A 21,973-nucleotide genomic window follows, 5' to 3' on the forward strand; every position below is an offset into this window, starting at 1 on the left:
CTCCTCTGCATACCTTCTCTGCACTGGGTGTCCGGCTGAGGCTCCGACAGGCAGCGGGACAGAGATCTCTTGGCTTTGAGTCAGTTTTAGCTAGCTGAGGCAGAGAATCTTCCTGGACTGGTGTTTATTGGCTTTTTTTTTTTTTTTCTCCTTTTCTTGGGACTGTTTAAACCTGCTCTGGACTGAAACCCAGAGGAGCACCGGGAGCTTGCACCGGAGGGGCTGTGAGGGACTGAGCAAGCTGAGCTACCCACAGCAGGGACTTTCTGACTTTACCATCTCCTTTCAGAACAACGAAAGGTTTGATTGCTTCATATTGTTCATTCTTTGTGCTTGTGGGCACTTTGTTTGTCGAATAAACAGTTTTTTTCTGAGGAAGTTCTTCCCCGGACCAGTTGGGGGAGGGACCATTTGGGTTTGCCTCCCAGAGGGGCCCTATTTCAGGGGTTTTCTCCCAAATTTGCCCTAAACACTCTCCCACCAGCAAGAAGTCCAGGCACAGAGAGATCAAATAGACCAGCTGCAAACAGAGAGAGGAACTGCTGGCTGCTGGCTGGGGCGTGGGTGTCATGCAGGAGGCAGAGGAGGCATGGCCCAGGTCTCCCGGCGACCCCGGCATTGCAGGCATCCTCCTCTCCCAGGACCACTGCCCCTGTGAAGGGCACAAAGCTTTCCCAGGCTTTGCCCCTCTGCAGAGCCCTGGCTGCTTGTCCTCCAAAACGACTGTAATTAAAAGGGGGAGCTGGAGGTGCCTTTTCGCTATGCCTTCGTAGCCTGCAAACAGGGTGAAAGGGATTTTTTTCCTCACAGTTTCCTTCTCCGTGCCCCTTCCAGTCCAGTCCCCCACCCTTCCAGATCAAAGGGTCTCAGTGAAATATTTGCCTTCAGGAGAAAAGCTCATGAGCAATAGCTTTCAGGGTCATTTACATCCACTGACTGGAGTTAATAAATATGTACATTTATTTTTAAATTGTGGACCTGGGTCCCTTTAGAAGGGCAGACACAGAGCCTGATTTGGATGTTTGCTAAGCCAGTGCAATTGCAAATTAATGCTGTAAAGATTCCTTCTCCTTTTCCCTTTTTCCTTCAGAATCCTTGATATGGGGCTTGAACCTGGGTGTGGACCTGAATTCTGTGGATCCTTTCTTCTTTTTCTACTTTACACCTAGAGGAATTTGGAAACAAGAACTGTCTGAACTGTGACATCCACAAATGCTTTTTAGGGAAGAGAGCCTAAGACAGAGATGAAGACATTTTGCCTGGTTGAACATCTACATTATTGCCGAGAAAGTGTCCACCAGAGTGAGGAACATGGCATGATATGTAAGATTCAGAACTAATCATGGGATGATCTGGAGACACCCAACTCCCCTTCACTCCCTGAAAGCTGATGGCACACTGGAGGGACAGTTCTTCTCTCTGGCCTGGGCTGCCTGACACTGATTTTCGGCTTCCATGGGGAATATCTTGCTTTAATGGTTTCCTGTGCCAACAGTTTCTGACTGACAATGTGTTACAGCATAAAGACCCCAAAGGTGAGTGTCTTCCACCCATCATTTGCACCAAGTGCAAACTGAAAGTGGCGTGGTTCTGCTTTGCCTCCATCCCTGTGGGGTTTTTTCCCCCAGGTGGAAGTGAGAAAAACCAGGGGGTTTTGTAGCAGCAGGACCAGGGTTTCATAGGAGGCCCAAACACAGGCTCACACATATGTGAATATAGACATCCTGAAAGCAACCCCAAACCTCATAGTTTCATTTTTAGCTAGAAACTCATTGCTTTTCCTCTCAGAAAAGTTCATGGGAAGCCTTTGTGAAAAGACTGATGTCTAATCCTGTGGCAGGTTTAAGAATGGAGCTGCAGAAGCACCCCTTATTAATCCCTAATATTGTGGCAATGTCACCTTATGTTCTGCAGTCTCTGTGTAACCATTTAGGACCTGGCCTTGCATGCAGGGTGTTCTAGGACCCACTTCCATACTTCCCAAAGGGATGAAGGCATCATCCCTTGTTGAGCCTCCAGGGTACATCCCTAACCCGGAGTTTGAAGGTGCTTAGAGTTCACACTGGTTTGGGCCAGGCAGAGCTACAGTCCGTGGCCCATCAGCCACGGGCCACCCCTGTGCTGCAGGAGGGAAGCTGCTAGGTAGGTGTGTCAGCAGAAGTGCCACTCATTTTCCTCATCCCTCAGAAGGTAAATAAACTTAATTCCAAATTCACCTGCTGCTGTTTGCGAAGAGCAAATAATTCAGAGTTTGAAGCGAGGTGGGATCCCACCATCCCGAGGATCCTGGGGAGGAGAAGGTGTCCAGCACAGCCCTGAGGAGCAGGGCAGCTCCCAAGCCTGGGAGCAGCTTGTCTCTGCCTGGTGCACAGCCTCTGCACCCAGAACTGAGCCTCTCAGCTCATCAGGTGCAAAGGGGGGGGTCTGGATGGACCTGATGCAAATAAGAACGTAGTAAACTAAATCCCTGCGCATTTCACATCAGTGAATTTCATAGAATTACAGAATTGTTAGGTTTGGAACAGACCTTAAAGATCATCTCATTCCAGCCCACTGCTGCAGGCAGGGACACTTTCCACTAGACCAGGCTGCTTAAAGCCCTGTCCAGCCTGGAACATTTCTAAGGCTGAGACATTTTCACCTCCACAGCGAAAAATCAACATCGTGTTGTCTTTGAACACACACGGGGGAGTGAACTTGCTGGAGGCTGGGACAAAACTACACTGAGGAGATTACAATCACCCCCAGAGCAGTGGCATGTGCACCTCACAAGAAGAAATAAAAGCACATCATCTAAGTTTGCTCAGGTTTAGCGAAGGTCAGAGATTTTCGCACCTAGGTGAGCTGTCATCTGCCTTGGGGCAATTCTCTTTTCTCTTGCATCCTTTGCTGGAACAGCGGGAGAGCTTTACTGGCGTGAAAGACTCAACTGGCTTCAGGCTGTAAAGGACTTGAGTCACACACCACTTCTTCCCCCTTCCCCCGAAACACACTTACAGATTAATTCAGGACCTTCCAAAATTGTCCTAATGTCTCCTCACCTGTTTGTGCTGAAAACCTGTTGAGGGCCGAGGCTTACTTAAGCTATGGGAGGTGACAAAATATATGGGATTTGCTCTAAGTAAAGTAGTTCTAAACTGGTGGGGTCAAAACTTCTCCTCCTTTTAAATACTGAGCTTCATTTCCAGGAAGCTCAATCAAATGAAGCAATTAGCTAAGAACAAAAGCATCATTAAAACACAACAGCAGCAGCAGCAGCATCTAAGTAAAGATTAAAAACTAACCATTCCGTTTAAAAAGTGCAGCAATACTTGCACGAGTGGGCAGCCTCCGGGCTCTGGAATAAACTTGTGTCACCACAGCCCCTGTCAGTACAGTGACCAAGAGGGAGCTCCACATGGCTGCTACTCCAGATTTCTTAAAAGGCTATTTAGAACCAAAAACTTTATGGCTGCTTTTGAACACTTGCTGCCAATTTAAATGTTTTCCTCTTTATTAAAACTTTAGTCCTTTCCTTTGGTTTTTTTTTTTTTTTTTTTTTTTTTTTTTTTGTGGGGTTGTTTGTTTGTTTTGGTTGGTTGGTTTTTTGGGTTTTTTAAAAATTGTTTGGGTTTGTTTTTTGCAAGTTCTTTCATTTTTCGTCTCTAAAACCTCCCATTCAACAACTGTTTTGGCTGTTAATGAAGGGAATTTCTTTCTGCATCCAGCAAACTGTAAACCATGTCGCTTGGATACAGCAAAAAGCTGAAATTCCACAGATTTACATAGTCATACATTGTGTTGGGGGCAAAGTGTGCTGGGCGTTCTTTGATTTTTGTATCCTGCATGAGCATTTGTAGGCATTGGAGAAAGGGAAAAATATAAAGAAAGGAGATAAAAAGGGAAAAGAAGAAAGAGGGGGAAAGAGAAAGAGAGAGAGAGAAAAAAGAGAGAAAGAATAGAGAGAAAGAGAGAGAGAAAGAGAGAGAAAAAGAGAAAGAAAGAAAGAAAGAAAGAAAGAAGAAAGAAAGAAAGAAAGAAAGAAAGAAAGAAAGAAAGAAAGAAGAAAAGAGAGAGATAGAGAAAGGTTGCTGTGATGAACTTAAAATATGACCTTTTCTTTTTAAAAGTTTGTGCTGTCCCTCTAGTTTAGCACCAGTGCTGCTCACCCTTTCCCTTCAAGACGCTTCAGAGCTGTTAAGCATCTAGGGGTGATAATTTGACTTTCAGCTAAGCCGGAGGGCTGCAGCAGACAGCAGTAGGTGGTGATGTAATAGGTACCAACGCACATGGATATATAAATATCGTGGCTAGGGCTAAAGCGCTATGGCTGAGCAGCTATAGAAGAAGATCAGCACTTCAGACAAGACTCCTGGAGTTGAGATCAAGTTCAGAAGCTCTTGCTCCCGGGATTTCCTCTCCATGCAGCCAGCCCAGAGAAACCACAGATCCTTGGGGGACTGAGCACTAAGCTCCTTCCCTCCCTCTCTGCTTTTCTTTATTCTCCTTTTTAAAATTTTTTTCTTCTGTTTGGCTTTTTGTTGGTTGGGTTTTTTTGTGTTTTTTTTTTCCTCCCCTTCTTTGACCTCAGCATAAAGTGGGAGCCGGGTGGACGGCGTACTTTGGGAGCGACCGGCGGCCGGCCCGTGGCTACCCGCCCCTAAGCCGGGATGCCTCTCCCCGCGGCGCTGCTCCCGGCGCTGCTCCTGGGGCTGCTGTGGCCAGGGCCGGTGCGTGGCCGGTCGCCCCCAGGTCGCCTCCCGGCCGGACCCCGCCAGCGCCGCTGGGACGCGGCTCTTTTCGCCCGCTCCGTCGCTCGCCTCCCGGCCGAGCGCCGCGACGCCGCCCGCGACGGCGACTACCTCCTGGGCATCAAACGGCTGCGGCGCCTCTACTGCAACGTGGGCATCGGCTTCCACATCCAGGTCCTGCCCGACGGCCGCATCGATGGCATTCACAGCGAGAATCGATACAGTAAGCCCGGCGACAAGCCCCGCGGCGGGGTTAGGTTAGACGCTCCGCGCCCGCCGGACCGCCGCAGGGCAGTTCTGCGGGAGCGGAGCCACCGACCTGCCCCGGAGAGTGGCGTGTCCCGAAAGGAGGGTGGCATGTCCCGAAAGGAGGGTGGCATGTCCCGAAAGGAGGGTGGGTGCACGGCAGACCTCGAGCTTCCCTCAATAGAAGGGAAGGCTGCGCCCCTCGGCTTCCCCGCGGCTGGCGGAGCCCCGGGCAGCGGGGCGGCCGCGGATCCCATCCGGAGCAGCTCGTGGCGCTTTCGGGAGGGGCTGGTCGGCGCTCCCCGGTGCTGTTGTTGTCCCCTTGCCGCCGTCAGGCATCGGGTGTCGGGGTTGCCTCACCGTCTGGAGGATCCGCGGTGCCGTGGGCCGCCCACTCCGAGCAGCGGCTGGGGCAAGCCCAGCTCTCCCCCAAACCTGAAAAGCATCTGCTAGGGACTTAACCCCGTGGCCCCACGACTCTGATATCCAACTGAAACAATAAGATCCGGGAATGGGGATATAAGCTGCACGATGACAAATGTTTCGTTTGCCCTAAACATACTCTGGCTTATTTTAACCTTGTCTACACAAGAGGATGCCCGGGGGCAAAATAAAAATAGATACTTAGCTAAAAGAAGAGGTCCCAGCATGGGGCATGGGGCAGTACGTGGAGTATGAGGCTGGGGTTCTGTGGCCACCAACAGAATTCCCACTGCCGGGATGTGGGGATCCACACCGGGGATGGCAGCCTGTGGGTGAGAGCAGCACTGTCACCACACGCTCCAGGGCACACCCTTTTGTCCCCCTGATTTCTGTGTCTCCTGTGCAGGTCTGCTGGAAATTTCTCCCGTGGAAAGAGGCGTGGTGAGCATATTTGGTGTCAGAAGCGGACTCTTTGTGGCCATGAACAGCAAAGGCAAACTCTATGGATCTGTAAGTAGCCACTGAATGTGTGCCTGGGGAGGGGACCGTGGTCAGCTGGGGTGAGATGTATGCATGGTGCTAAAAGCTGCCCAAGCCCCATCCTTGCCCCCTCCTGGGTCAGGCAGCACAGAGCAGCCTTTCCTGCCTCACCAGCAGAAGTTGTGCTGCCCAGTTATACTGCTTGCTGAGTTTTTGGAGGAAAAAACCCCTCTTCTGCTTTACACTTCCTTGGTTCTCACCTACAAACTGTAGTCACCCAACCGTGGCTGCAATCTTGCCTACCTCATAGACCAACAGATCCGTCAGATCACTGTGGCAAGACCACAAGCTAGGCTTAGCCTATATATTTGTTATGACTTAGTACAAATGGCCTTAAGCAGGTGTGGAAATCACTCCCTCCATCACTCAGAGGGCACTTGAACTTGTGATCAGCCAGGCCCTCATAAGTGACCTTTCATGATGTGATGAATCAGTGACCTATTGATCACTCTTTGTTGATGCTTTTGAACAGACAGTTCCCATGGCAGTTTCCTTGGGGTCTGAACTTCTGTTTATGAGAAGGGAGATGCATTAGGAAACAATACAGATGTTCTTTTACGTGGGATCTTTCGGAAAAGCTAGAGACATTTGTAAAATATACTTGAGGTAGACAATAGCAGGTTGTATATCTGCCCATGCTGAGCTGTCCTCCTGCTTTAGAGTTCAGGTCTGTACAAGTGACAGTGATCAGCATAGTTATAAACCCATGTTCCTGCATCTCCTTCCTCACCCATGAATTTCTATGTCACATTGCCCAGGTGAAGAAACTTGGGCTGAGAGAGAGACAAACTATGTCAGAGGTAACTGGGGCATTTTCACATGAAGGCATGAGGAATCCAGAATTTTCTTTCTGCAGCATTGGTTCTGTTACAGAGAATTTTGACTTATATAAAAGCCAGACAGAATCAGTCACCAAAATGCATCCTTTCTTAGGGATACTGCTGTCCTGGTGTCCTGGGTAAAATAATCCCTAGTGCAGCGCTCAGCTTGGCAGGCTGAGACCTCTCTCACAAACCCCAAGGTTTTTGCCCAGCAATAAGAGATGAGTTCATTTGTTCCTTTCCAGATAAGACACTTGCAAGACCTGTCCCTCTTTGTACATACTTGCAAATGAAACCATATCCCTGAAAGGTTGCCTGCAGTCAGGTCTGTTTTCCTAATCCATTAACCTAAGTCACCCAAACACTTCCTTTGATTTTAAATCTAAAGAAGCAAAAAATATTTTCCACGATGAGTGGCTTTTAAAATGCCTCTTTATCCTCAAGCAACATGAGAAAGTGCCAGTATTCTGAATTTTCTGAAGCCTCTCAGGCAATTTTTTGCTGGTGGGACAATCAGGAGCAATTCAATGAGCAGGACCACAGAACTGGGCTTGGGCCTCACCCACCTCAGCTCTGTTAAGGTGACTCTGTCCCCTCTTGTGGGTGTCCTTCCCACCTTTGGTGTACGTGCCTGGCCTGGGCACAGCATCTCTAATTGATCCTCTGGTTCCTGAGTCCTGTTTGAAGCTTCAGAGGCCACTTCAAAAGATTGCTAAGTGGAGGGGGCTCACCTGCACATTTGCCCACAACACACCTTCTACACCTGGTAGCAAGAATATTTCCACACCTGATGTTTAAAATTCCTTCCCTCTCATTCTTTCCTTTTCATTTCAGGCCCATTTCAACGATGAGTGCAAATTCAAAGAGATTCTCCTGCCAAACAACTACAATGCTTATGAATCCAGGATTTATCCCGGGATGTACATAGCCCTGAGCAAAAATGGAAGAACAAAGAAAGGCAATAAAGTGTCTCCCACAATGACAGTGACACATTTTCTTCCTAGAATCTGAGACATCTCCCTTCAGACCTACCTCAGCACAGGGGAAGATGCAGAACACCTTTGGGGAAAAGAAACATGGTGCACTTTTACTGGAGAGTTTTATGCAAGAGTAGGTGTAAGATATTTAAGTTAATTATTTAAATCTGTATATATCGTCACAAAATTTATTTATAGTTACTTTTTTTTTTTTTTTTTTAATCTCTGAAAACAAAACAAACCTCCAGCCCAAGGTCTTTCATTTCATGGTGCAACAGTAGAAGTCTTCTGCTTCGTGGTTTATTTAATTCAGTTCCGAGTTACCGCAGGTGTGCTGCTACTCCGTGTCCATGCAGATCCTCTGTCCCAACGTTTTGCACTGTTTGTGTGTTGCTCGGTGTTTGTTGTTGTACAAGTGTCAGTTTGTTTGTCTGTTTGTTTGTGGGTTTCGGTGCCTTGGTCCTCCCTCGCGCATTCCCCGAAGCGCCGCTGGCTCCCAGAGCAGCTCCCGGGCCGGGAGCAGGAGGAGCCTGGCTGGGATGCCAGCCTGGAGCCACACACAATGCCTGATCCCCTCTGCTATTTCACTGCCACGGGATCGGTTTCCCCCGGCACGGCAGCGCTGCGCAGCTACCCCGCAAATCTGTTTTTAGATCCGCCAGCGCTGAACTTTGAACTGCCCTGCAGTCCATCTCCTCCGAGGGGCTAGAGCACCTCTCTCAGGGCTGGGGTCTTCTCTTCACATCAACTGTGGCCCTTAATGGGAGCTTTTATTTGGTACAATTGCTTGGCATCAGGCTAAAACAAGAACGTGTCTGTCCGTTCCCCAGCAAACGCACTGTGGAACACGCTACAGTGAACCAGCTCTGCCCCACTCAAATCAAATTCCCTTTCTTATTTGGAGACTGCATGCATTTCTCAAAGTGTGGGGAGCTCTATAACACTCTTAACTTTTCTACACTCCTAACTTTTCTGCTGGTTCGTAGCAAACGCAAGTTCCACAGAAAGAATTTAGATTAATGATGAGGAATTCAGGTTGGTTTGTACTATTTATTATTTTTGCTGCAGTATTTGGAAGGAAAATTATGCTGCTGCCTTTTTTTTTTTTTTTTTTTTCTTTTTTCTCTCTCATTCCCTGATGAAGTTGATTAATTTCTACCTCACTAACTCTCAAAGCCAGTCTTGTAACAAATTCTGTATGGGAGGAAGGTACCTGCGTTCCTGTCTTGGGCCTAAAGTTCTGGAGGAGGGCCTGGGGGAACAACCATAATCCCAAATCTCTCCTTTTTTTCCATATGTAGCCAAAAGTATTCAGGATAGAGTCGGTTGCATCCTATTTGAGCCTTGTCACGTTTGAGCTATCTTTACCCAGTGGTTTACTTTTAGTAAGGGTAATCATGGTGAAAATATTTGCAGGCAGCTGTCAGGCTGCAGTACTATATCGTCATCAAGTAACCCTAGATTTTTTCCTTATATATTTTGCAAGTGTAACTCATGTCTCAAACATGATAAAGGAAAAGATAGGTTTGATTATGGGGGAATCACTAAAAAGATTCCTGTGCCTTTTTTTTCTTTTTTTTTTTTCTTTCCCCTTCCTTTTTTAATTTTTTTATTCAAAAGATACTTCATCTTTGGGGCAATCAATATGTTAAGTGGGAACCAGGACTAACCACAATGTTTGATGACTTAGAGGATGTTTACAGATCATCTTCCAATCTAAACTAATTATTTCCTACTACACATAAATCTTTGATTCAGCTTTTTTTTTTCTTTTCCTCTTTACATTCCTACACAAAAGCCTTTGCTCCTTTGTAATGGTTTAGACCTACCTGTATCCTCTATTTACACATGACCTTGAAGAGAAACTCTACTCACCAAAGTTCAGTAAGATGAGAGCAGACCAGGACCAGACCTTAAGGCAGCTGCCCTCATAGCAAAAATAATTAAGGAAAAGGAAATGTCACACCTAAGGATTTTTAATTTTTTTTTTCTGTAAAATCTGGAATTTTCTGTACTTTCTATGTTTTCTATATGTGAATAATCATTGTGTATTTATCACCACTACCTCTGACAACTGATGATTTTGTTCTAGATTTCAGATAGCAAAATCAGACCACAAAGGTTCTCTCTGGGAATTGTTCTTTGCCACTTTTCACTTCATTAAATCCACAACCAACGGCCTCACAGGATATATGTTCAGAGGTAGTTGTTGTAACTTTTAAATATTGTGATGCAACCTTGATAACAATGTTACATGGTATGAGCTTTCACCATTTACCAGAATCTGTCTGTAGTTTTATACAGGTGCTGTTCAAGACTGTGGTGTATGTGCTGTGCACACTTAAATACATAATAAATGATAAACGTTTACAATGCATGACACCCTGGTATTCATTTTTAACTCTTTACAATGGAATGCATCCTGCAAGGAAAGGAAAAAAAAAAAAAAAAAAACCAAAAAAAAACCAAACAATGCTGTTTCACTTTCCCAAAACCTGGGGAGCCTTTGCACCTTTGCCAGCTACTCCAGGACTGACAGCCTGGATTTCTTACTCAGCTAAAGTTCCCCCTGCCAAAGCTGGAAGGGGTCCAGGAAAGCCCAGCTCCATGCTCGGTAACAGATACCCACTCTTGCATCTGCCACATGCTGCTGCTCTCACTTGTGTTATTTCCCTGGTTGTTAACAATGGCAGCATCCAAAATTAATGGTCAGAGACACAGACCAGCTGCAAGGTTTGTGTTGCTCATTGTTAACATTACAAACAAACCTGATTGCCTGGTTTGGGCTCCAAGGATTGATCTCTCTGTGAAGTGTGACAGCACTGATGCAAGAAACCTGTTTGATTTGGGACAGGATCTACAGGATCTTTTTAAAATTACTGTTCATACTCAATACAAATGTATAGAAATCCGAAGTGCTGCGTGACATCGCGTGGTGAGATTAGGAAACATTTCTTCACTGGAAGAATGGTCAAAGCTCCCAAGAGAAGTGGTGGAGTCACTGTCCCTGAAAGTGTCCAAAAGATGTGGCACTTTGTGATATGGTTTAGGAGACATGGTGGTGTCTGGTTGAAGGTTGGACCTGATGACCTTGGAAGTCTTTTTCAACCCTAATGACTCTGGGATTCTTCAACACAACTTTTATTAATAAATACTCACACAGGTGCACTTGCATACACATGCACACACTGCGTCCCATTCACGTATTTTCACTTTTGCCCCTTTCCCTACAATTAGGAAAGGTTTCATAATGGGAGAGACAACATTCAGGTTTGATTTTCCACACCCTGACAGCAAAGGGAGTTTGTCCAGCTCAGTAATGAGCACACAAAACAGAAATCCAGACCTCACCATACAGACTTCTCAGTTTTCCCCTGAGTGATGTTTTTTTTTTTTTCTCTGCTCTTGGAAAGGGGAAGGCAATGGATGAGCTGGGAATGTCCAGTGCCCTCGTTCTGAACAAGGGCATTTTCACTCTGAAGTTGTACAGGCTCTAAAAATATGTGGCACAGGTGGAGTTTTTAAAACTGCACAAGTATAGCTGCAGCGCATTTAATACTGCTATGAATAGAGCCAGCATAAATAGGCAGGCAGACATAATAATTTCTCATCATTAACTTTTTTGTTCATAATGTTCTAAAAAGAACAAACACAAATTTATCACTGCTGGGATGACTGTCAAAATTATAACAAAAAGTTGTTGCCAGGGCTAAAAACTTTTTTTCAGCCTTGGGGATGAAATTTTATCAATTACAATTTTCAGACTGGAGATAAATCCTAAAAACTTGGCTGTTAGGAAGGTGAGATTTCAGGGTAATAGCTTTGCAGGCTCATAGGACCTGGAGTACTGGTGCTGCACATGTGTTCTACCCACGGAAAAATATAAGGGCCATCAGAGATGGAGCAGCTTGAGTGTCACAGAGGACCCTGGAGAAAGTTTCCTCCTCTGGCATCACGCATTTTTTGCTTCATTGCTAAGCCAGCTTTCATAGAATCATATAATCATCATAGACCCACAGAATTATTGAATCACAGAATGCCTTGGCTTGGAAGGGGTCTTAAAAGTCACTTCATTCCAAACCCCCTGCCACGGGCAGGGACACCTTCCATCAGACCAGGCTGCCCAAAGCCACATCCAACCTGGCCTTGAACACTTCCAGGGATGAGCTTTCCTCACATTACCTTTCGAGACAGTAAAATAAATGCATTAAAGATAAAAGCCAACTTTAACCCTCCGAAAGAAGGCACTGATAAGTCACGAGTTGCAACATCTCTGAGAACCCTGAGAGCATTGCCATGGCCAAGGCTCCTGCCATCCTACCGAACATTTATCTGCACAGAACAGCCCAAAACCTTTCCTGAGGATGCCTTCTGCAAGCCAGGCAGACTCCCCTCCACCTAGGGACGATCCAGCATGTGGGATGACCAGAAGGGGAGCTGTGCCAGCCTGCCCCTGCGCCGTGCCCTTGCTTGCCAGGGGGAAGGACAGACACTCCAAGCCCCATCCCTCCTTTGCATCCTTGCCTGTTTTAAACAGCCCGTGCTGAGCATTTTGTGACTCACCCGTGGCATCTCCCAGGTTGTCCGTATCTGATCTGCGCTAATAAAAATCAGCATGACAAAACACTGCCTCGTATATAAATAGCCACAGGTTTTTCAGAGCGGGTCACCGGGTTTATGGTGCCAGAGTCGGTTGTTCACACTTTACCACTTGGTTTCCACCGCAGCCTGTGAACTGGCCATGCAAGCGGCCAATTAAAGGCACTCTGCTAAGGGCTGAGGAGGCTTTTGATAATGGCTAGGGAGCACCGCAGCGAGAAAGTTAAAAGGAATTCCCTGAAACGCTGCAGCTCTCCCTTTATATGACACAAAGTACCGTCGCTTGCCAAGCACAGATGAGAACAGATTTCTAATGCGAAAAAGCCAGCGTGAAGCTAAAAAAAATAAACCAAACCCGAAACAACTCCACCAAAACACAAAACAAACCCACCCCGGTTCTCCTTCTACTAAATAATCTAAAAATGGATGGCACAGTGCAAAATCGTAATGCCAAGCTGCTATCAGGAAATACAACATGAAAAAGGGGGACACAGCACAATTTCTGTTTCCTGCATATGAGTCATGACTTCCAGACTTCAGACAAGAAATATTTCCCAGAACCCTTGGGTTTAAAAATTTGATTACTTAAAAACATTGCCCAAGAAGTGTCTACTGCCAGTCACCTCGGGCAAACAATTACTTAATAATGCTAAACAATGTACTTGCTTACATCATAATTTTCATCATAAGTTCCAAAGCCAGGTTGGATGGAGCTTGGAGCAACCTGAGACAGTGGAAGGTGTCCCTGCCCATGGCAGGGGGTTTGGAATGAGGTGGGCTTTAAGGTCCCTTCCAACTCAAAGAATTACATGTTTCTGCTCTCCGAAACACCATCCAGTCCAACACACTCTCACAGGCAGGGACACCTTCCGCTATTCCAGCTTGCTCCAAGCTCCATCCAACCTGGCCTCGGACATTTCCAGGGATGGGGCAGCCACGGCTTCTCTGGGCAACCTGTGCCAGGGCCTCACCACCTCACAGGGAAGAATTTCTTCCCAAAATCCCATCTAAACCTGCTCTCTTTCCATTTAAAGCCATTCCCTCTTGTCCTATCACTTTGTACCCTTGCCCAACATGCTTCTCCATCTCTTCCAGAGTGCCTTTATGTACTGGAAGGGGTTCCGAGTTCTCTCTGGAGCCTTTTCTTCTCCAAGGGAAGTAACAGCAAGGTCCAGCCCTTCCTTCTTGAATGCCCAACCAGACTCTATGAAGTATGATGAAGATGGTGAGTACCCAAAACCTAACCAAGCTGCAACTGTGTGATGGGTATAAATGACTGATAATGACAAGCACTACAAAAAAATCATGCCAGGAAGGTTTGAACCTGGGCAGTTCACATTTATTCAACTTTTTGGCACTAATATTCCTGTGCTTTTAGCTCCTTGTTTCCAAGCTGTCATAAATAGTCTTCAAAATACATTCATTAATACATCAACGTTTGTGAGGCATGAAGACTCTGGGTTTGCAAGAGCATGAGGCCAGCCAGCTTGGGGCTGAACAAAGCAAAATGACGAATGGGTGCTTGTTTATTGAACAGCCTCTCTGCTGGGCACTGAAAGAGGCAGGACACCTGACCAAAAAAAAAAAAAAAAAAAAAAAAAAAGAAGGTGATGCATGACCAGATTTCAGTTTCAAAGCAGATTTAATCGAGTTTTTCTTAAATTCTGACTACTGGATTGGCCTCGGATAACTCCATTCTCTGTGTGTACATGCAATTGCATTTTATTACTAAGCATTATTGTGGGTAGGTACAGGAGTAGCCATCCTCTATGACTCCTCAGGCTGTGTTGACCTACACTATCGTTCATTCACACTGCTCCCTATAGGTTAAAGAAAGTGATTTACTGATGTTTGTACCAATTACCATATTCCAGACTTAAACTGGTTGCTAATCAGGTTACCTCTGAAGTACAAATCAGATCTTTATCAGCTTAAAGGTATTTGGCAAGTGTCAAAGCCACTTGGTAAAACTCGGTAGTTTCTGGGGAGCTACTATTTACATACTTTTTCATTATCTCTGCAGCCACATCTGTTTGCTTCCAGTGCCTTCAAGAAAGGTGTTTGTAGTGCTGGCTGGGGCCAATACAGCTGGTGGATGTCACTGAGGGGAAGGGTGCCTGTGAGAAGAAAGGGAAGAGAAATAACACCTGCAGGACGAGCAACCCTTAGAGTCCCAGAGACCCCATCCCTGTGGGGGTCTCCTTAAAGAAGATTAGAAGGAATGTCCAGCCACGCACCTCTGACTGACGGCTACTTGGCAAGCTTGAGGACTCATCCTTGAGGAGCATTTTGGAGCTTTTGGTGAACAAACCTTTTATAAACTCTTTCTCTTGGCCAGATGGTAACTGGATCCCCGCTCCGATCCCTGTCCAGGCTGGGGATGGTCCCAGGCTGGCTCGTGGCTGAGCAGCACACCATAGATGCCCTTGTCAGGGGTCCTTCATCAACATTCATCAAGGCTACTCCAGAGCCTCCCCATGCCCAGTATCAACGCTAAAACCCAGCACTGCAATGGCCCTTTCCCATCTCCAGCCCCAGCAGCCGGGAAAGACTCAGCTCCTCCAGCAGAAGTGAGTACCACTGCTCTGCCAGGCCTGGACACCCCTCTCCTCTTCCTCCTGGAGAGAGAGAGAGCCCCGTGCTCCAAACCTTTCCCCTTTCTGGGAAGGGGCACGTAACACCTCCTCAGTTCTCACCTTCCATCCCGAATCCTGCTCCGAGGCGCCGCGAGGCTGCGGTGAGCAGGAGCTCAGCCACGAGGAGTTACACATTAACCCGGGCAGTTAGCTCCCTATCTCGCCTGTGTGCTCGCACTCTGGAGCCAGAGTGTCTTTCCGTCCGTGCCTTTCCTTCAATGAGCTCCGAGATAAGGGCTGATCTCCCCGGGCACGGGCGCTGCAGCCCCGGGGTTACTCGCGGGCGACGACCGCGGGTCTGCCGCAGTGCTTGCTCCGGGAACCTGGGCAGGAATGACCTGCCAACAGCCAGAACTTCAGCTGCAATTTATTACAGCTTTTCCACACTCCCCAGGCAAGATTACCTTGCTTTTTTTTTGCCTTGGTTTTGACCTTCCTCTGCCAGGGCAGGGTGACTGGCACTGCCTTTCCCCAGCAGCCCTGCCTGTGCCCAGCTTCCTTCTCACATTAAGCCCAGGAACATCCCCCATCCAAGCCATTTCCTTCTTCCACATCCTGTTTTGACACATTTACATACTCCTCTTTGATTTTCAACCACCTTTCCTGGTGGTTTTCAGTTGTGTTCTCTCTGATCGCCTTCCATTTTCTCTCCCATTTTTTTCTACACCTTGAACTCCTTTGCGCAGATTTTATTCTGGGGAATATGCACCGTGTCAAGGACAAAGGCACCCAAGGACAAAGACACTTAAGCTTTACCCAAGCGTTGGCCTGGAGCTGCCTGCTGGCCGGGCAGGGTCAGAGGAGCAGTGATGCAAACTGCCAACGTGGGAGCGACTCATTCTGCATCCAACCCCGTGACTTAGATTTGTTCCTGCAGATGTTAACATGCGTGGACTGCCTGCTGTGCTCTCGTCAGGGTGGGTTTATTTTCAGAGAATCACAGAATCACAGGATGGTTTGGGTTGGAAGGAACCATTAGAGGTCACCCAGCCCAATGAGCAGGGACATCTCCAATGAGATCACGTTCCTCAAGGCCCTGTGGAGGCTGACCTTGAGAGTTCCCAGGAGCTGGGCATTTACAGCCTCACTGTGCCAGTGCTTCGTTTTAAAGAAGTTGCTCCTCATATTTAGTCTGAATCTACTCTGTTTAAGTTTAAATCTCTTTGCTTCTGCTCTGGTCAGTATCTGTATCTGTTCTTAGTTTTCATCTTCCGTGGTAAATTCTCCTTTTAGTTTAGAACAGAGCTACCGACTTCTGTGTATTTCATTTTGACCCATGTATCTCCTTTCCCTCGGTCCTTTGCAGTTTCTCTCCCCACATCTTAGGGCTGCAGAGGTGACCAAGCAAATTTTCAGCCAGGCATGGCCAAGCCCAGCCTGTGAGGAGTTCAACACATCCCTCTGATGAGCAAGGTGTACCAGTCACAAATCCTGATGAAAGGAGAATTAGAACACCGAGCGTCTGCGTACCAGCCAGAAAAGCATAAAAACCAGGTTGTTCATGCTCCCTGATAAGTTATCAGATGTGATTCACTGGGCTGTATCTGTGCTAGCAATCATGGCATGGGCATTCCAGCACAGGGTTTTCCAGCATGCTTGGGGTGGTCAAGGAAAAGCACTTAAGCGTTTATAGAGCTATGTAAGTTATAAATATAGCTGTTATAGTCTTATGCCCTGCAGAGGAGGCATGCCCTGATGGAATAGTCACAGCAAACTGTGTTTTCATCAGAAAGATATCTACATAGACGGCCATCTCACGTGGCTTTGTGTTCAATAGGGACTGATTGTGATTGTGTTGGAAGGAATCTGATTGCTGCTGAAGTCAGATCCATAAATGGAAACCCAAGAAATTACAGAGTAAGCTGAACTAAAAGCCTTTGGCCTCGAGGGTCAGAAATTTATCATCTTCTGCAAATCTTTAGAAATACAAATCACATCCAAGGCAGTGATTTGTTTTACATGAATTCTTTCTATTTATTTTGTTCATTTAAATATACATATAAATAAAGATATGCAATTTAAATTATATAATGGGTATTGTAGCCATATACTACCATTGGCAAATAATTCATGGAGTTGATGTTTTGGATCAATGGCTAGTAAATTGCAAAGAATGTGACTTCATGGAATAAGATGATCTCATGTGATCATTCCTGAGGGTGTACTACACTAAAACTTATTCTGTAAATGATATGATTTTGAAATATATCTTAGTCCAAAATATAGATTAAAGGAGTAAATACAAGCACAAAGGTTAATGTGATGAGAGTCTATCAAAATATTCCCTGAGATTACAAATTCAGACATTTCATTTCAGTCTTGGCCTTTTACACTTTTTATTATCAAATAAATACCACAATGCCAATGTTCACATTAGAAATAAGACTGTAATTACCACACTTCCAAACAAAGTCCTCCTAAGCAACCTGGGCGACTCTAATAAAATAATTATCTCATATCATTAGGATTTAATCAGGACCCTGTAAGCCTCAGTTTACTCTTAGTCACAGGTGTGCAGCAAAAAATGAGCAACAGGAAAAACATATTTAAAGCACTTTGCAAATAAAGGCTGAATAAACACCAAATAGTTGTTCAGGTAGATCTGGGGTAAAAAGGTATTCTGTGCTTGCATGTCTGGTGAGAGTGAAGTAGTGACCTCACAGAATGAGGGAAGGCATCTGCTTGGAAGCATTACTAGTTTATTAAATTATTAGTTTAAAGCTCAATTTTTAAATAAATTATGCCCTTCTCCTTAATAATGACAGAAAATAAATAAGGCTACCAGTGCAGTCACTGAATGGCCCACGCTGAATTAGAGTTTAATAGTCATGGAAACATTCTGCTGTAATCACCTTCTGACCCTTACAGAAAGGTGAGCAGATGCAGAAATAAGGCCCAGATATACATTTAATAAAAAGCTGTGAGTGTTCATGTGGGTGTCAGAGCTGCAGATTGAAAATGACCACAATCTCTTCTCCTTGTGACATAAATCTGAGGTTTCTTTCCATTAGATTTCTGGAAGATGACTCAGTACAAATTTGCATTTATTCATTGTTTGCACTCTCCAAGAGTTAATTAAGAAAAATAGAGAAGCAAACATGCACCTGCCTTGCCAATTTGTTCTGATTCTATTCGTAGGAGCACCAAACATGCTGTCCCCTTAACTGTGCAGAGCCCCACTCCCTTTGCAGGTTTGCACAGGGTGCTGCGTTAACACAACCACCTCTGCATGCGACCATCAACAAAAATATTTCTTAGTGCTGGTGCTGGGAGTGCACTGAAGGATATATCCCTTGATAAAAGGGAAGAGTGAACAAACTAGCAACCATAAATCCAAGTTTAAGGCAGATCCAGCACAGGTTCTTTACACAGGGTCACAAAAATACAACAGCCACTGATCTGGGAATGTGTCTGTAGACGTAAGAACACACACACTTAAAAATCAACACCTATTCCTTTTTTTACCTGTCATGAGGATCCATGAAATTTCACTGAAGTTTACACTACCCAGTTTTTTTTCAAAATGGTAGCAAATTCACTCAATATTACTGTTTTCAAAGAAGATGTTAAAAAAAGGTCAGTGCTAATTCACTTTCTATTTGAGACAAGCACTTAAAAAATTGAGCTATTCTAGAAATCTGTTCAGCGGCACACAGCCTCAGGAGATTTTTGTGTCTTTCCCACAAAATTTCTGTAAATAAAATCCACTTGGATGTTAGTGGAAATAATCAGGAAGTCTAATATAGTGGGCTTTTTTAAAAGAAATAGAAGGCCACAACGTTTGTAACAAGAAGATGTGCAACAAAGAATAGTGGGTGGTAAAAATGCTCCCTTTTTTCCTGCTAAGGAGATTACAAGGTTATAATTTGTAAAATAAGCATATTCCTGTTAATTAAATTAAGGACTTGGGCTGCATAAGCAAATATCACTCACAGGAGAGAATAAGGGAGAGGGATGCTGAGTTTCACACATAATTTGTTTCTGGCTACTTAGCAGGGCTATGACAGACATTCGCTAAGTAGAAAGCAAACATTTACCATTTAGTTCTCCTTTGCAGCTAACACCTACAAGCCTCTATTAGCAAAAGCTGCCTCCTTTGGCAGAGAGGATGGTTTGTGGTGAAAATTTTTCCCCGTGATGGCTTTAAAAGAGCATTTGCTGCTAATTCAAAGATGTGTCAGCACTGATTAACAAACAAACATACTCTTATGCTTTTAGACTTTATAAGTTGCAGAATACTTTATCTGATTCAGGTTTACTGGAGAGAGTAAGGATCTTTCTACTGCCTTCACTGAAGTCAAGCCCTAAATCAGATGCTGGGAAGAAAATATAACCAGCATGTGCCCCATCCCATGGGTGTCCCCTGCTCATCTTGCTGGGATTACACCCATTTCAGACTAAACGGCAAAACAAGCCCAACGCTCTCAAAGGAGGGGGGAGCTCCTTTTGGGATTCCTGGCTCCATACCCCACTCAAAGCTGCAGGCTCAGCTGGCTGCACTCAACAGGGCCCCTTGTGTGGGGAGGCATTAATGCCACTCTGCTAAATGTCAGCTGGAGTGGCACAGCCCAAACAAAGCAGCAGGAATGCTGTGTCATGGCTGGAGCTGGCAGGGCACCCCAGAACAACACAGCCACTTCAGCCTGGGTCCTGCAGGAATGTGGTCCTTGGAAGGAGAAGGGGGATGGAGGACAGGCACACTCGGGTGTTCAAAAATCTATCTAAGCATACGGCACTTTCCTGTTTTTTTATGTTTCCAAAAAATTAGAAGATAAAATGTGAAATTCTTTCGTTTATGTGTTTATTAAAAGAAATAATAAATGTTGCAATGGGTCAGCAATGTCACAAAAAAAGGTATTAAAAGTCTAATTTAGATGGGGATTTTAGGCCACCCTGAGTACCACAGAGAGATGAGCTGATGAAGCGCTGTCACTCATTTTGCTGTATAAATAATGTTTTAATTGTCTAAGTGCCCATCCATTGCATACTCATTCTATCCCGGGGCAAATCCAGTGGGATAATTAACCACAGTGCTCTTGACCAAAGGATATCAGAGTTGAGATGAGCTCAGCTACGGACTCAATGAACTGATGACTGGGATTTAACACTGCTTGACCAGCCTTCGTATCAGAGGAAGGAAAGAGAGAAAATGTGATGCCTATTTTCAAAAAGGGTCAAGGGAAGGCTATTGAAAAAATAGAAATCAGTAAATAATCAGCACTGGATACCTTGTTTGAAGCCTTTAGGGAAAAAAAAAATATTGTAACCTTTGTTTCAAAAGTCCTTCTAACATATATTGCCCAAGGTTGAAGAATGGCTCTATGTTCCTTTTTGTCTTGTTCTGTAATTATCTGTAGCCAACTACAACCATATTGACAGGATCCTGCACGAAACTCCTCTTCAGTCTGGCTCATTCCAGCCAAACTTAGGTCCTTTCAAGTGTCCCTAGACATACTCTTCCAGTTATAGCAAAATATGTGAAGTTTGCTGAACACCCAAGTTCTGTGTTTAACCAATCCCTAAATCAGGGTTCAACAGAAAACCCAGTTGGAAAGCAGGAAAACTGTCAATCTGGAAAATGATGCCCTGTGGAGTAAGTTGTAATGTTTAACACAGCAATCTTAAAGTCTCAAACCTCTTGAGGCAGGGACCTGACACCAGGCACCATGACCAACACAGCATTTATCAGGGAAGAGGTGTCCAAGTCCCTAAATCAAACAGTGTCTCAAATGCAATGGCATTTTTTTTCCCCCAAGTATTTCAAAAAGCAGTGATGGTCATTCCCACTTCTGGGTGAAAACATGCATTTTGCTTTTGAGCTGTGACACAAAGAAGTTTGCTTATTTAACACAGTTTTTGAATGCTAATGATGTTTTGTCACTCTTTCCATACACTGGAGTTGAGTCTAGAAGTAAAAGGCAATTAAATACAGGGGTAGAGAGAGTGAAATTAGTAAGATTTGTGTCCAAACCAAGCCCAGTACAACTCCTTTGATTTCCAAAGGAAATCCTCAGCTCTTTCATGGTGAGCTGGGGGCACTTGGCACCACAGCCAAGCCTTCCTGTGCTCCTCTGAGGGGCTGGAATGAGCTTCCAAGAACAAATGCTGGACTTTGGCCCCGGGCATCCCTACAGCAACAGCAAAGCCTGTGGGGCCAGATCACTCATTCTTTGAAGGTGAGTAAAGAGAAAATGAATGAAGCCAGCACCAAAGCAAGTGAACAAGGTACAATTTGAGGCCAGCTGAGGAAGGAGAGAGTGGCCTTTGTGAGGGATGTGCATCCTGCTGGCCTTTTGTAGAGCCAGCTGCGAGGCCTGGCCATAGCAAGGTGTCCAGGCTTCCAGATGTGCAGGTGCAAAGCCTGCAGACATCAAAAGCACTGACCTTCACATCCGTTACCTGAGCACCACCCTTTTGTATTTCAAAGGGAAAGCAGCTGAACTTTCCCTGTAATCACCATCTTGCAACATCCCTTTCATGAACCAGATTGAACAGGACCTTCACGTCAGCCAAATAAAGAGGGTTACTTTCCTCTGCTAGGATCCCTCACAGCCCTGCTCTTCCTGTGGGGAATTCACCCAGGTTATCCTGCAGCATCAGGAGGGAAAAGGCAGAGCCAGCAAAGCCACCACAGGATATGGTTGGCAAAGCTGTGGTCTTGAATTGAAAATACTGGAAGAAAGCCAGTGCTGAAATCTCAGGATGAGGGGAAGCACGAGCCGACAAACCCCTTGCGACTGCATTTGGCATTTTGTAATTTGGCTATGTTGTTTTCTGGAGTTTAAGAAGTCACTTCTTAGCTCGGGGTGGTTGAATGTGCCATGACAGCAACAAATGTGATTTAGTAAATTGCCCACAGAGATTTGATTACTTTGGCTAATTAATTAACATGTGATTGCTTGTTCCAACAGTAGTCAGTGGAGACTTTCTAATGAAAGTGAACCTATGTCTGTGACTGGTACTGGTCTCAAAGAGAAAAACGGCTGAAATTTCTGTATTTC

The 21,973-nt window shown here is 45.4% G+C and overlaps 1 protein-coding gene across 1 annotated transcript; it reads left to right on the forward strand.

Moving 5' to 3' along the window:
• The first annotated feature begins 4,649 nt into the window (after window positions 1-4,649).
• On the forward strand, window positions 4,650-7,771 carry FGF4 (fibroblast growth factor 4). Its single transcript, XM_066322225.1, has 3 exons — window positions 4,650-4,953; window positions 5,806-5,909; window positions 7,595-7,771. Exons 1-3 carry the CDS (start codon window positions 4,650-4,652, stop codon window positions 7,769-7,771), a joined length of 585 nt encoding a protein of 194 aa, XP_066178322.1.
• The last annotated feature ends 14,202 nt before the right edge of the window (window positions 7,772-21,973 follow it).

Source organism: Sylvia atricapilla, chromosome 6, assembly GCF_009819655.1.
Source record: "Sylvia atricapilla isolate bSylAtr1 chromosome 6, bSylAtr1.pri, whole genome shotgun sequence".
Lineage (NCBI taxonomy): Eukaryota > Metazoa > Chordata > Aves > Passeriformes > Sylviidae > Sylvia > Sylvia atricapilla.